The sequence below is a fragment of the Erpetoichthys calabaricus genome, chromosome 17, assembly GCF_900747795.2.
Source record: "Erpetoichthys calabaricus chromosome 17, fErpCal1.3, whole genome shotgun sequence".
Taxonomy (NCBI): domain Eukaryota; kingdom Metazoa; phylum Chordata; class Cladistia; order Polypteriformes; family Polypteridae; genus Erpetoichthys; species Erpetoichthys calabaricus.
This window is the reverse complement of record NC_041410.2, coordinates 97,909,987-97,925,465: the sequence shown is the minus strand read 5'-3', so window position 1 is coordinate 97,925,465 and position 15,479 is coordinate 97,909,987. Positions and strand designations below refer to the sequence as shown.

The 15,479-nt window shown below is 43.5% G+C and overlaps 1 protein-coding gene across 2 annotated transcripts in view; it reads left to right on the top strand.

Moving 5' to 3' along the window:
• The first annotated feature begins 2,364 nt into the window (after nucleotides 1-2,364).
• Nucleotides 2,365-15,479, top strand: part of qtrt1 (queuine tRNA-ribosyltransferase 1) — a 51,788-nt gene continuing 38,673 nt past the window's right edge. Inside the window, exons 1-3 of one of the 2 annotated variants that reach the window (XM_051920549.1) lie at nucleotides 2,365-2,668; nucleotides 13,549-13,617; nucleotides 14,685-14,823. In XM_051920549.1, coding sequence (XP_051776509.1) covers nucleotides 2,438-2,668; nucleotides 13,549-13,617; nucleotides 14,685-14,823 — 439 coding nt within the window. In that variant the 5' untranslated portion in view covers nucleotides 2,365-2,437. The remainder of the gene's footprint in view (nucleotides 2,669-13,548; nucleotides 13,618-14,684; nucleotides 14,824-15,479) is intronic. The other variant, XM_028823091.2, reaches the window with a different exon arrangement.

Here is a 15,479-nt window from a genome sequence, read left to right as displayed (position 1 = left end):
TAAGCGCACGTGTGTGACATCACATATTTAGTGTTGTTTTGTCATTTAAGGTCCCAGTTTTTCCCCTTTATTGTGTAGACCTTAACAAAATGTCTTACATTTCATACTTTTTGCCTTCCTTTGCTTCACTGCCTTTTGTTCCAATGCCCACAGGCAACAAGACAGAGCAATAGAACAAGCTGGAGAGAGACCTGCACGTTTAACTAAGTATTATAAATTGTAAATTACATTATAACTAGCACTATACAAGCAAACAGAATGTGGCTCTGCAAACCAAAACCATACAACCTGATAAGGCGAGACGTGTAGTTTCAGGTGGCACAATAAGTTGCAGTTGCATTCTGTTCTTCCTGGTGGGCTTATCATCTGCACAGGCCAAAGTAGCCTACCTGATTCAATATGGCTGCTGGGACAGAGTGGTCTTCTCTTTATGGATGGATGGTAAGAGAGAGAGAGTCTGACGTAGGGGGTAAGCCTTGTCTTATACAGACCCAACTTCTTTTGGTACACTTTTGGATTGATGGGTGCAGGCAATGACTCTCATCCTTCATCCAATCCTTATTCAACCCCAATCCAATTCCACTGAGCAATAGAATACGTCTACTTGTCCCTTCCTGGACCATTCATCAATGACAGCTCATGTGCAACCTCCTTCCCAGGTCAGCTACTGTGAACAGTGTGGGAGCAACAAACAAGCAGGAAAGGAAATTATCAAGCCCTAAAAACGCTCCAGATTGTTTTTGCCTCATTAGTGAAACTTTGGGGGTAGAAATTTGGTTTCTCCAGCTTCTCAACTCTTTTAAGACTACAAATAAAGACATACAAAGTATGGATCAGCTTACAGTTAGGTCCATAAATATTTGGACAGAGACAACTTTTTTCTCATTTTGGTTCTGTACATTACCACAATGAATTTTAAATGAAACAACTCCAATGCAGTTGAAGTGCAGACTTTCAGCTTTAATTCAGTGGGGTGAACAAAACGATTGCATAAAAATGTGAGGCAACTAAAGCATTTTGTGAACACAATCCCTTCATTTCAGACAGACCTCAATATGTGCGTCTCGGGAACTGCAGGTCTGACATTGTGGTCAGCGCCACAGGGGACTGTATTTTCTCCGGTCCTGTTCAGCCTATATACATCAGACTTCCAATACAACTCGGAGTCCTGCCACGTGCAAAAGTTCGCTGACAATACAGTACTGTTATCGTGGGCTGCATCAGGGGTGGGCAGGAGGAGGAGTATAGGGACCTAATCAAGGACTTTCTTAAATGGTGTGACTCAAACCACCTACACCTGAACACCAGCAAAACCAAGGAGCTGGTGGTGGATTTTAGGAGGACCAGACCCCTCATGGACCCCGTGATCATCAGAGGTGACTGTGTGCAGATGGTGCAGACCTATAAATATCTGGGAGTGCAGCTGGATGATAAATTGGACTGGACTGCCAATACTGATGCTCTGTGCAAGAAAGGACAGAGCCGGCTATACTTCCTTAGAAGGCTGGCGTCCTTCAACATCTGCAATAAGATGCTGCAGATGTTCTATCAGACGGTTGTGGCAAGCGCCCTCTTCTATGTGGTGGTGTGCTGGGGTGGCAGCAGAAAGAAGAGTGACGCCTCATACCTGGACAAACTGGTGAGGAAGGCAGGCTCTATTGTTGGCATGGAGCTGGACAGTTTGACATCTGTGGCAGAGCGACGGGCGCTCAGCAGGCTCCTATCAGTCATGGAGAATCCACTGCATCCACGGAACAGGATCATCTCCAGACAGAGGAGCAGCTTCAGCGACAGACTGCTGTCACCATCCTGCTCCACTGACAGACTGAGGAGATCGTTCCTCCCCCACACTATGCGACTCTTCAATTCCACCAGAGGGGGTAAACGTTAACATTATACGAAGTTATTGTCTGTCTGTATACCTGCATTGTTATCACTCTTTAATTTAATATTTTCTTTATCAGTATGCTGCTGCTGGAGTATGGGAATTTCCCCTTGGGATTAATAAAGTATCTATCTATCTTCTAATCTTCTTTATTTTAATTGACATGCTAAATTGTTTCATTTTCCCAAAACCTGCATCCAGTTAACAGTAACTCCGAGTTCTGAACAGCTCTGGGTCATTACGGTGATGCTCTGAATGGACCATCTTTGCTCCTCTTGAGTGTGACTGCGTGCGCATTCTTCTTTTGTAGAAATGTTATTTTTTGCAAATCTGCGCAGCAGCGAACTCTGATTCGTTATCTTTTTTACATTTCTTTCATTCATTGATCGACTTAGCCTCTGACGTCACAACTCACTGCAAGAACGCTGACAAGCGCACGTGTCAACGAAGGCGCGTGTTTCCGCTTTATAGACTTCCTACTTCCGTTTACCGCGTGCGTGTATCGGCGCCGGCGGGTTGCTGTGTTGTCGCGTTTGTTCATTCTGCTGCAGGATGGGTTCTCACACGGGGAGGACTTCGGCACTGGTTCTGCGCGTGGTGGCTGAGTGTCCCGTGAGCAAAGCGCGAGCCTGCGAGCTGTCGTTGCCCCACGGTCCTGTGCACACACCTGTGTTCATGCCCGTCGGTACGCAGGGCACGCTGAAGGGGATTACGGTGGACCAGTTAGAAGCGCTGGGCTGTGAGATTTGCTTGGGCAACACCTACCATCTGGGCATGAGACCGGTATGTGTCGGGGTCAGCGGTTTTAGCCGCTCGTTCTGTCGGACCCACGATTCCGGTGGTCTGGCGTTTTATACGGGGGGTGTTTAGTTATTTAAATGGTACAGATAGAAGACCCGCTTAGGTTAAGCTGTTGTTTGACGTTGTAGTTGGGCTAAAGTTACTCGGTATGACTTTATTTGGTTGTAGGGGGCTTTGTGTTCGGTTAAATTTGAGATGGAAATGGACTGAATACTTTATCTAGGGCGACCAGGTTTTATTTTATTTTTTTTTTAAAAAAAAAAGACGGTTAAATTTGAGATGGAAATGGACTGAATACTTTATCTAGGGCGACCAGGTTTTATTTTTATTTTTTTTTAAAAAAAGACGGTAGTGGGCTGGGGGCACACAAAACAAGACGTTTTCTGCTCTTTCTAATAATAAAAAAAAATCCCAGTTATGTTATTTCTTTTACACAATGGCAATCCCTGTTTTTTTTCTTAGTTTTGTGTTTAATTTTTTTAAGCAAAAAAAAAAAAAAACAGCTAATGAAATTACAGTTGGATTGGATTAGATACAATTTATTAATCGCAAGGGGAAATATAGATTGATACAGGGGCAGAAACGTAAAGCAAAGATAGAGACTAGCAGGGCAAGTAATACAATACATAAACAAGTAGTAAATGTATATTGTGCTGAATTTGGAAAATGAACTTTAAACAGTATCTGTATTTAGTTTGGGACATCAGAAGGAAGCCCCCAGAATTGCATGATAGCTGCAGGCAAAAAAGACCCCCAGCAGCTCTTCTTGGTACACTGTGGTGGAATGAGGCTTGTAAGTTAGGAGAGAGAATAGCTGATTGTAAACGTGAAGCATTTGGAGACCAGTTAAGTATTGTAATGCTCATGACCTTAAAAACATTCTTGTGTGCAGTCAGACCAGCAGTTGTCCATTCCATGGACCTGTCCTCACCGTCACCCTCACCTTCAGTTACAACTCCCTCTGTTTTACCAGGTCACACAAGATGGCCTCCTGATGTGCTCTTTTTTGTCAAAAGCTGTTTTCGTGTTTTGCTGAGGTGACATGAGTGTAAGTTGCATGCACCTTTATTTGCTGTTGACTTGTATGTGGTGGCCCTACAGAGTATTTTCAGCATCCTGTTCATTGCGTCCAAAGTCCAAAACAAATGTATTTTATTTTTCAACTCGTCTTTAAATTGCTTTCTTTGGAGCGCCTTTTGTAATTTGGTTTTGGTATTCAGTCGTAATGTGGCTTACTTAGCCCTGTCCTAGGAATGAAGGCATTACTACCATGCATGGCTTCCTCTGAATGAACCTCTTAGTGTTTTTTTTGGAACATCAAGTCGTGGTGTCTGTAAGTTCAGTGCGTCTATTTGAATTGCATGAAATGATTATTTTTTTTGTAATATTCATACCTGGTCTGTGTAATGAGCAATAAAAAATCCCAGGCAGTCTTAAGGATTTTATAAATTCCAGCCAGACCAGCATCTGAAAAGGGACATGTTTGGGTGGGGGAGCGAGGATGTCTGGTCACCCTAATTTTATCATAGTGTACGAGGTCCGCGTTGTTTCCCACCTTACATTCTCTGCTGCCAAGGTAAATTTCATCTTGTAAATTAGCCCAAATCACCTGTGGCACTTGGGTGGCAATCCAGGCGGGTGGTGGGTGCAGCAATGTGCTACCAGCACATGTCCCCAACCATGTTGGCATTATGTGTGACCGAGAGAGTCCTGAAGATTTGAGATCCTGGATGGCTGACAGTTTTCTTGATCTCGATCATAAAACAGAAGTGCTGTTAGATGGCCCTGCAGCCAAAGCTCCAGTTGGATTTGAAAGTTCTGTAAGCCTTAAGTTTGGAATCTTGGGATTATTTTTTGACAGTAAGCTCTTTTTTTGAGAAACAGATTCATTCTGTGGTCAAGAGTTGCTCTTTCTAGCTCTTTTTTTTGTTAATCTCCTGGGGCTCTTGAGAAAGTTACTCCTGCTTTTATCTTTTCTTGGCTCGATTACTGCAATTCTTTGTATTCTGAGATCAGCAAGTCCCCCCAATCTGCAGGTTGCAATTGGTCCAGAATGCTGCTGCTGGTGTTTTGGTTGAGCCAAGAAAGCTTGCCTCTGTGTCCCCACTGTTGGCTTGTTCACACAGGTTGCCAGTTAGTTTTAGAATTGGTTTTAATTTTGCTGCAGGATTTTATCGTGTTTCCCCAAAAATAAGACAGGATCTTATATAAATTTTTCCTCCAAAATATGCACTAGGGCTTATTTTCAGGGGATGTCTTGTTTTTCCATGAGCAAACATGTACATTTCTCTCTATTATAAAAAAAAAAAAAAAATCTTGGAAGGAGACGATACGTGATTTTCTCGGAGACACTTTAACGACCCGCAAGACAAGGCAGTGAGACAAAAGGACAGCTGCTACACAGACTTTTAAATGATCAACACGCAGCACGACGGTGACTGATCCGACCACATCTCTTTAGCGTGCGTTCAATGGCTGCCGTGCAGCACACCCCAGGGGGTGGGCGAGTGAAGCGAATCCATTTCCTTTAGAACAATTGCCCCCATCTGTCATGTCTAGCAATAGAGCTTTCCTTAAATGAGCACCTCTTGTCCATGTAGCCTGCTCGTAGTGCATTCGGATATCCAACTTCTTCTTTTTGCAGAAAGCAGTAAGATTTTTGCCCTGGGACTTCTCCACAATTCCTTTCTTGTACTCGACAGAATAGCTCTTTCTTTTTGCACTCATTTTGTCAGGGGGGGGTCAAAATTCCGGTATTATTTCCTGTTCATCTGTGTACATACGTTAGCGGTAGGCGTTTATCACTCATCCAAAGTCGCCTGTGCGGGATCGTAACTAGGGCTTATTTTCGGAGTAGGGCTTATATTACGAGCATCCTGAAAAATCATGCTAGGGCTTATTTTCGGTGAAACACGGTAAGTCATTTCATGGGCATATCCCTGTCTGTCGTATCTGAATTGGGTGTCTTACAGCAGCCATCCAGAGAGCTTAGATCTGATGGTGAGTTGTCTCTTATGGTCCCCCGTCCTAAGGGTGTCAGGACTTTTGCAGCCTCAGCACCACGTGTGTGTGGAATTCTTGACATTACTACATTAAGGAGGCACATTGAAATGAAATGTTTAAAACTAGAATGAATACTCATTTATTTTTTTCCTTTAGTTTTTCGTGATCTTCAGTGATACTGGTAATCGTCCCCTCTTAGTCAGTGGTTTGTTTCACTCTGCTGTGGGTTGTGTTTTACGTTTGATGTTTTTTATTTTTCGGTTTAATTGTTGGTTCTGTCGTATGCTTTTATTGTATGTTCTATGTCAGGGGTCTCCATCTCCGGTCCTGGAAAGAAACAGTGGCTGGCTGCAGGTTTTCTTTCTAACCCTTTCCTTAATTAGTGACCTGTTTTTGTTGCCAATTAACTCATTTTCTTTCCATTTTACTTGTTTGCTAGGATTTGTTTCCCAAGTCGTTCCTCTGAATCGCTTCTTTCCTTAAATGGCACCCAAACAGAAATCAAACGTGACGTGAGGGAGCCAACAGAAGACCAACTAAGTCAGGGCCTTTAACTCCACCCAGTAGCTTAATGAGGCACCGAGTCTCGTCGTTAATTAAACTCGTTCTTTAATTCCTTGGTTTGTTGCTGCTTTCATTGTGCCACAGCAGGCATTTCTGAAATTGTGGATTTTCTCTTTTCTATGAGCACTGGGGACCTGAGCAGATCGACATTCCTGAGACCTTCACCTTTCTTTATTTTCAGATCTTGCATGATGGACGCCAGTTGTTTTGGGCTTATTTTGCATCTCATTATTGTTTGGCTGCTAATTAAGGAAAAAGAAACACTTAAGGGGTCTGAGTCTTCAAGAACAAGTCAATTAAAATTAGAAGTTAATTAGCAGCAAAAACGGGTCACTCGTTAAGTAAAGGGTGAGTATGAAAACCTGCAGCCACTGTTGCCCTCCAGGACCAGAGTTGGGGACCCCTCTTCTTTGTAAAGCACTTTGGTTACAGAATCGCTGGTGGTGTTTTAATTGTGCTGTATAAATAAATCGACATTAACCGCGCCATAGTAGCTCATTGGGCCGACCAGGTAACACGCCAGTCCCTGCCTCTGTGCTTCAGTGCCAGTTAAGAGACGAGCCCCTGTAGATTCGTTGTAAATCAGGGGGTCCACAATCGCAGTACCACAGGATTTTGTGCTGGCCAGTTTCCTAATTAGAAGACGATCTTTGCTGATTATGAAGCTTTGTGTTTACCTCTCTGGCTGGTTAGTGCCTTCATTCACGCATGACACATTTTAATTACATTGTCGAGTTTCCTTTTCCGTGTCCATATGTTTGGCGGATATGTTTTCACTTCACAGCCCTTCTCTTTTCTCTCTCATTGGTTTCTAAACATTTTATTAGCACGGATACCTCGAGCCGCATACTCACTTTAGTAAAGGGGGCCCGTGTTAGCGGGAGAGCTGATGGGTTCTTTGTTATTTTGCATCTCCTTATTAAGTAGTGGCTGGGTAAGAAAAATGGGGAAACAATTAAAAGTGAATGCGGCTGAAATAGACAGTAAAGGCTTGTGAGTTGTCAAAAGTAAGTCAACATTTTGCTTTTGCGGAAATAATTGGTTTCTAATTAAGAAACTGGTTGAAGTGAAAACTTGCAGTTGTCTCCAGGACTGTAATTGAGGCCCCCTGCTCTACGGTTTTAATCCGTTTGTCTTGTGTGAATGAAAGCCGTGATGAGCCTTTTAGTTAAACAGCAAGTTTCAGTTTTGGCAGGGACTGCCTTTTCATTAGGAAACTGGCTGGAATGAAAACCTAGCAGCTGTACAGGACCATGAGTGAGGACCCTCTTGTAAAAAGGGGAGAATTGGGGGACTCCATTGACAGCGATAGCAAGTTGGAGTCTGTCAGCCGGACGGTGTGTACACGTCTAGAAATTCAACAGAAAAACAAGCGGGTCTTGGGCGCACCTGTGGTGCCTCGGTGTACCCTCTACATTCAGAAACATGCAAAGCAATTTCTCTTTTAAACGTTTTAGCATTTAGTCAGCCGTCATTGCTTTTAGCATTGCGTGTTGTTTTCCTTTTTTAATAGCAGTTGCCAGCTTATTTCGATTTCTAGGTTTTTGTTTATTTTTGACTTCTATAGTGGAACTCTTAGTTGCATGCACTGATGAACAGGCATCATGTCACCCTGCAGTTATAAAGGTGAGCGTGGGGACAGATCTTAGAGAGCCCCCTCTGCTTTGGTGGGGTTCAGACTTAATGTTTGTGCTGTGGCGGGTGGCCAGAATCCTAGAGTGTGGAAGGACCGGGGGGGAGAGAGTATTTGTGGGACAGTTTTCTCCCTCAGGCTGATAGAGCGCAGCCCCCTTGGTTTTCAGTGGGGCCACGGGTCGTGAGCGTGGGCGCTTCAACCCTGTTGGAACCCGTAGCCGCCACCAGGGGGGTGCGTGGACCTTTTCAGGGCCTTATTTGGCCGGAAGAAGCTTGTTAGGCACCTGGAGTCCTGTAAAAAGGGGCCAGTCCCACCATATTCAGGGGCTAGAGTCAGGAGGAAGGAGTGGACAATGCCTGAGGAAGTGTACTGGCGGCAAGGAAGGGAATGGACTGTGTATTGCAGTCTTGGTGATTGGTGCACAGACTGCAAATAAACACGGGTGTTGAGTTGAACCTGTGTTCTGCCTGTCTAGGGGGGTGGGGGTGGGGTCTTAGGGCGGCAGTACACGACCCTAGTGGCTTGCATTGCTTACAAAATAACAGCCAAAAAAAAGAGAACTTGTAAAGACTTGGAGAAAGTTGGCCATGTCAGCCTCCTTTTATATCAAAATGCAGTAAATGAGGATAACGTGTTTGATTAATGGCAAAAAAATAAATAAATTAAGAATCTGATCAGCAAAAAGAGCAGCAGCCACAGGTGTGTTCTGGGAGCCACTGCTTAGTCAATCGTGTTAATGCCTGCCATCCGTGTCTACACCCGGCATGCAGGCGGCCAGCCCTCGATTCTGCGGCTAAGTGCTTGGCATGTGTTCTGCATCTGGCAAGGCTTGGGAGCTTTCCGCCTGTCAAGGTGCTCAGACTTGGCTTCATTTCATGAATCGAAGAAGGAAGGAAATAATTACACGTCCGGGGACATAAAAAATAGGAAAGCAAAAAGTGGTACGGAATGATGCGGACAGGACTTCCATGTAAAGTACACTTTAGTGACACCACAGAAAATCACTGAGCTTCAGGTTTTACAAAGCAAGCAATTGTAATGGACAAAATACAGAATCGGGTCGATGAAATCTCTGTATATAAAATCCAGTGTCTGTTTGTCTGTCTGCTTTTCACGAGAGAACTACTTCACGGATTTAGATGTTTTTTTGTTTTCTAGAATTTGCTTGAACATTCCGGTTGATTTCCCGACTTCTCTCATCGTGCTAAGAATCATATTTTGCTTGTGGTTAACAATTTATTTGTACAAATCTGAGGGAGACGCAGCAGGCCGAGGGTAGAGGGTGAGGCCCTCCTTGCTCACTCGCTAGCTTCAGGGCATTCCTTACCTCCACTTTTCATAAGAGAACTACTTCATGGATTTAGATCTGTTTTTTTTTTTTTTTTTTTTCTTTCTAGAATTTGCTTGAACATTCCGGTTGATTTCCCAACTTCTCTCATCGTGCTAAGTATCATAGTTCACTTGTGGTCCCGATTTATTTGCGCAAATCCGAGAGAGGCAAGCAGCATCAAAGGGGAGGGAGCAGGACCCTCCTCGCTCACACACCAGCCTTGGGTCATGTCTTACATCCACTTAGCTAGCGAACGAGAGAACTACTTCACGGATTTAGACCAGGCTTTTTTTCTAGAATTTGCTTGAACCTTCCGGTTGATTTTGCGACTTCTCTCATCGAGCTAAGAATCATAGCTCGCTTGCAGGAGTGATATGTTCGTGCTAATCCAAGACAGACGCTGTGGGCCGAGGGGACAGGGAGGCGGGACCTCTGGGATAGGGAGCTGGGTGTTGCCCCCCCCTCACTGTCCTGTTTCACTACTGTGCGGGCGAAGCTGCAGGGGACGGCTAGTACAAATATAAAAATAACATTAGGTAATACTAAGTAACAAAGAATAAAGTGAGGTCCGATGGCCAGGGGGAAAACAAAAAAAAATGTGCAGGGGTTCGGAGGCCCCGAGACCACCCAGCTCCCCCTTGTGATTTCAGGTACACCATTCTTTTTAAATATTTATGGAGGCACACAAGGAAATGAACAAACATATAAGTGAACTGCGTGTTTGTCCTGCCAGAGCACATCCTGGATGGTGAGGAGAAACAAAGGAACGAACACAGCTCAACATGGACAGAAGCATAAACCCCCCCACCATGTATCAATTGCTTACGTCAGTTGACCCAAGTTGTTCATTTGATTCTCTTTGCTGTTCATTTTACTCTACATTTATTTTAATATGTCTTAAATATTATATTATTAGCCATCCCCCGTGTAGTAGGGAAACAGGACAGCGAGGAGGGTCCTGCCTGGCTCCCTACTCCTGATGTCGTGCTTCCTCCTCCTGTCAGCCCACAGCCTCTGTCTCGGATTAGCTTGAATACAGTACACTCCCTCTTAACCGGCCACCTCTGGACTGGACCCATGGCCGGTTGCCATTTTGGCCGGTTAATCCGACGCATACCTATTTTCATGTAGAAAAATATTTCTAAGGTATGTACTGTACCTCTTCGATGGTCCTGAAGAAACCATATCCACAAGGCTTCATCCACGATCTCGCACACAGGTTTTTTTCTTGCACAATGACTGGTCAGTGTGGTGTAGCGGGTCCACAGCTCAAGTCAAAAAGGCCACGTTTTAAATAAATAATCGCCGCACTCGCGGCTTAGTGAGTATGTGTGGCTGATCAGTTCCCGGGGAATTCGTGATGTGGGCGATCCCAGCTTAAGTGCACAGGTGAGGAGTCGTCCGCATCTGTAATTGTTCCTGGGAACTGCTAGTTGCCACATCTGATCCATGTCCCCATGATAAACAGAAGCATGAGGCAGCTAGGGGGAGAACAGGAAAGAACGGGATGTTAATGGAGAAGGAAGCAGATAGGTGCAGGAGCAATATAGCGAGTGAGAGCAGATTTGATGGAGCAAAGGCAGGCAGCTGGGAGGTGAGCCCCTGGAGAGGAGTGTTTGGCCGACACTCGATGGGGCTGAAGAAAGCGGTCGCTCCAGCTGAACGATCACGGAGCTGGAGTGACAAGTATTGATGATGACTGGGTGTCGAAAGGCAGCGGCAGTCGTGGAGGCTTTGGGCTGGTTTAGCCCCAGCGTGAGTGCCCTGGCCGCTGGGGAAAGAATCCAAGTCTCGGTCCGGATGGAGCCCGACGGGCCAGGGATCGGAGGGCTACCAGACTACTGTGTGGAAGGCAGCTGTACCTGCAGGTAGTGCAACTCCCCTGTTGTGAAGCCCGATGGGAGAAGCAGGGGAGCCGCCAGGTAGAAAGAAGAAGGCACCGTGGAAAATTTATAAAGGAATATGTAAACGGAAATCACTCTGAAAGTAGGAGCCAGGAAAGAAGGAAGTGCATACATATAATATAAAGAAGAACTCAGGATTAAAAAATAATTATTTTAACAGTCCGGTTAATGCGAGGCCAGTTAAGAGGGATTGTACTGTATATCACTCCTGCAAGCGAACTACAGTATGATGCTTAGTGCGATCAAAATCAACCAGAATGTTCAAGCAAATTCTAGAAAAAAAAAAAAAAACCCGAACAAACCCTCCTTGAACTTTGTAGAATCGAAATCTGAATTTTACTCAACAGTGATTTGTTTTTTTTCTTTTTTGACTTCATCTGCAAATGTCTGTTTACATGGAAGTAAAATCAAGGAGAGAATAGGCAAGTTCTAGTGGGTGGCAGTCTCGGCCAGGGCATATGTTTAGTGGGTACATCTTTACTGGGCACCCACAAGTGGTAAGGCCTCTGGTGGTTGTGAGGTTTTGTGTGGACATCTGGCAGCTCTTGGCATGCTGTGGAGTTCACTTAGTATTTTCATTTAATCTTTGAATAGGATATGAGATGAATTGGCTAAAATAAAGTACCAAATCAAGTTAAATAGCTTTGTATTTACTCATTTGATTAATTAATTTATCCCAATCCCAAGTTCTAAAGCTCTCCTAGCTTATCCCAGCAGGATCGGGTGCCATGTAGGGCTATAAACTATAATCGGGGCACCTCATGAACAAGTCAGCAGGTGAGTGCATCTCTTGTAGGTCTGTGGACAAATAGGGTTGGAGTGAAAAACGGCAACATGAGGTGACCAAAGCGGACAGTCAGGTGGTGATGTATTGTGTGCATGAAGGCTAGCACTGGGAAAACGTGCTGTGTGTGGTAGTGGGCTTGTATTCGGAGTTTTGAAAGAGAAGACAATTTACAGTGGATTGAAAATCAGTGCAGTCCATTGAGGCATAAAAATGTTTGGTTTGAGTGATGAGTCTGCTAGGAGCTTCTGAACACCATGTGCAGAAAAAAGGAAGTGGCGATCGGCTAATGAATGCTCTAGAAATTATGCTGATTTAGATGGCAGGCTCTGGTAATATTTAGCAGTTTTTCTAATTAGTTTTCAACTGTGGCCAACCTGAGGTTATGAATCCAGTAAGCTGATAAGGACAAGTTTAAGGGTGTCTGAAAGCGATGGATGAAAATCTTGGGCACGAACAGACAAGGTTGGCACGTTTTATGTAACAGGCACACATTAACAGATCAGCAGTAGCTGCAGAGCTCAATGTATGCTCGAGACGCATTGAGGGAACGGCAGCACTGACTTCGCTCCTGTGTTACACCCTGTTTTTAGGGAAGCCCTCTTCCACTCATATTATTTAAATATCCATTACGCAAGTGGGGTAACTTCTGTTAATTCATGCAGAGCCCAGTTGTGAACTAGAAATATGTTTTTTAATCTATTTTGTTTTCTCTATCTATAGCAGCAGTTCTCAAACTTCTTTAGAGTTGCTTGCGTGGCGGTCCCTTTAAAAATTGTTCGATGGTTCGCAGACCCTTTTATTAAAAATGTAAAAATGTATATTATTTCAAGAAAATTGGGGGCGCGAAATACTTTGCACAAGGGTGCCACATACCCACGGTGCGGCACTGCATAGGTACAGGCTGCTGTGAATAAAACATTTTTGACAATTATGTATTCAGAAAATATTACGTACATCTTAGTTATTAAATTTAAGTTAAACTTTTAGCTGATTTGTTAATTCCATTTGTGTGGAGGGATTCTGACTTGATGCAGTGGATATGGAAACTTGTTTTTTTTTTTTACCTCTTCTAGATTTTTTTATATTTAATCCTTAAAAACGTTTCTGAAGTCCACGAAATAAGGGTGAGGTAGGAACTCCGTCAAGTCTTTAATTTTTTTGGATTGCGCTATGCTATCTGGCGTTATCGTGATGGAGGAGGACATAATTTAATATTCGACATTCTTTATTTGTTGATTATTTAATTAATCGTTTTTTAATTAATCAAGGTTAATAATTATAAAAATATAAATAGTATAAATATGCAATCATTTGTCATGGTCCCACTGAAACCGATTCAGACCGCGGACCCCAGTTTGAGAACCGCTGATCTATAGTGATTATAGTGATAAAGTTATTGTTTGTTGTGCCCGCTGTATTGATGTAAACATCTTCTCTAGGAGGGTTAAAGGCCTAGAAGTAAAGGTTAAAGAAGAGTACTGTATTTAGACGTAATATGAAAAAGTCATTTTCTTAAACTGACTTGAAGTTACCCTTCTTCATTTTTTCTTTTAAGTTCTGACATCTAAATCTACACGCCAGTTTTATGGCCTGACAGTTCACATTCTCTCTTTTTTTTCTTCTTCCGTGTCTGTGCAGGGCCCAGAACTCATTAAGAAAGCCAACGGACTGCATGGATTTATGAACTGGAAGCGCAATCTCCTCACAGTACGTATTTAAAGAAGGTTTGATTTATATTTTTTATTTCAAAAGCAGTGAATTCTGTGAAGAAGAAAAGACTGCAAGCTCTCCTGAAGAAAGCAGGTGCATCAGTGGCAGTAATGCAGGAACTGAAACATTTGCCTGGCACCCCGCTGCTGCTGCTTTTGATGGTCTGCACTATTTTCTCATGCCAGGGGCATACTGGAAACGTAACATGACAAGGTCAAAAATCCAATGTTAACTTTTTAAGCTGATTTACACATTTTAGGTGTCCCCAACATTTGCCTGCTCTCTGAATGATTTCCGAGTGTCGGGATGCGTCTCTGAACACCATAACTCAGAAACGAACCACTCGAGCTGCATAAGACCTGGTATGGCCATTGGCATTGTGAAGTGCTACAAGCCTGTTGGTTTTGATCAGAATTGGTCCAGCGTGTTTTTCACTATTGAAATGCATTATACCAGGCAGTTGTGTATATGGGTGTGTTGGCAGATGGGTGATCCTTTAAAAGTGAAATTGGATTGAAGGGGTTCTCCTTTTGACCCCTGGCTATGTGGGGTCAGCTTATCTACTTTGCAGGACTCGATTGATAATAAATGTCGATAGCACATCGGTATTGGAGTGAGTACAGCAGAGACAAAGGAGTGAGAAGTAAACTTGTATGTACAGTGTAGCTGATCTGAAATGTGAAAGGCTGACGCAGCTTTTAGGGGCACTTTGAATGTGAGTAACATCAGAGTGACTCGGGCTTCAGAAGGTAGCAGCCACGTACTCCGTGCAGTCACCGCAAACACACACTCTGGAGTCTCGATGCGTCTTTCATTCTAATTTGAACACGGTGGTGGTGTTATACATTTCCTACATAGTTGAAAAACGGTGTGCTTGAACCAGGTGAGTGGGTGATATTTGGCATAAAAATGGCATGAATATGGAAATAATTGTAGAATTGTGATTTGTTAATTGCTTGGGGTTAATGCAAAAGCCGAATTTAAGAAAACGGGTGTGTTTTGCGTTAACGGTTTGTGTTCTGTCTTAAACTCAACTTTTACTGTCCTCCATGTTTTTCTCCCAGGACAGCGGTGGATTTCAGATGGTGTCGCTGATTGAGTTGTCTGAGGTCACTGAGGAGGGTGTGAAGTTCCGTTCGCCGTATGATGGCAAAGAAATCCTGCTTACCCCTGAAGAGTCCATCAACATCCAAAATGCTCTTGGTAGCCTACATTTATTACACGCTCCAGAAAGCCTGCAGTACGTTGGGGATGATGAGGCAGTGGGCAGATGAGAAAATAAGCCAAGTTAGCAATTGAAGTCACAAATCAGGTTTTCTCGTATGACATATTTTTAAAGCCAGTGGCCTGTGTGTATATATGTATGTACGTGTAGGGGTGTGTGTATGTATGTGCGTACGTACACACACGTTATATATATATATATAATTATGCACACACACACATACAGGGCTATTCAAAATGAAAGAGCAGATTTCAAAAATGTATTTCAAATAAACTGTAAGACAGAGATGCATTCTACACATCACTGGATAGAGGAAAGTTCAAAGTTTGGTCCTATGGTCCTTGAGGTTGCATGCACTCAACATGAAGCACCATGTGTAGCGCGACAAACATTAAAACGTTTGCCCGTGATGTGGATTTCTTAGAGCTCCATTCGAACACACCTCATAAATTTGCTTATGACAAGGCAGCTATTTGTTGAACCATCGACGGAATTCACGTTGGACTTGAACAGTGGACTCGCATTTGGCAAATGATTTCTCTTGTGGTGTTTTACTATAAACAAGAAACAGCTGGGTGGCATTCACTGGTACTTTTAAACTTTGAACTTTTCTCTATCCAGTGATGTGTTTCTG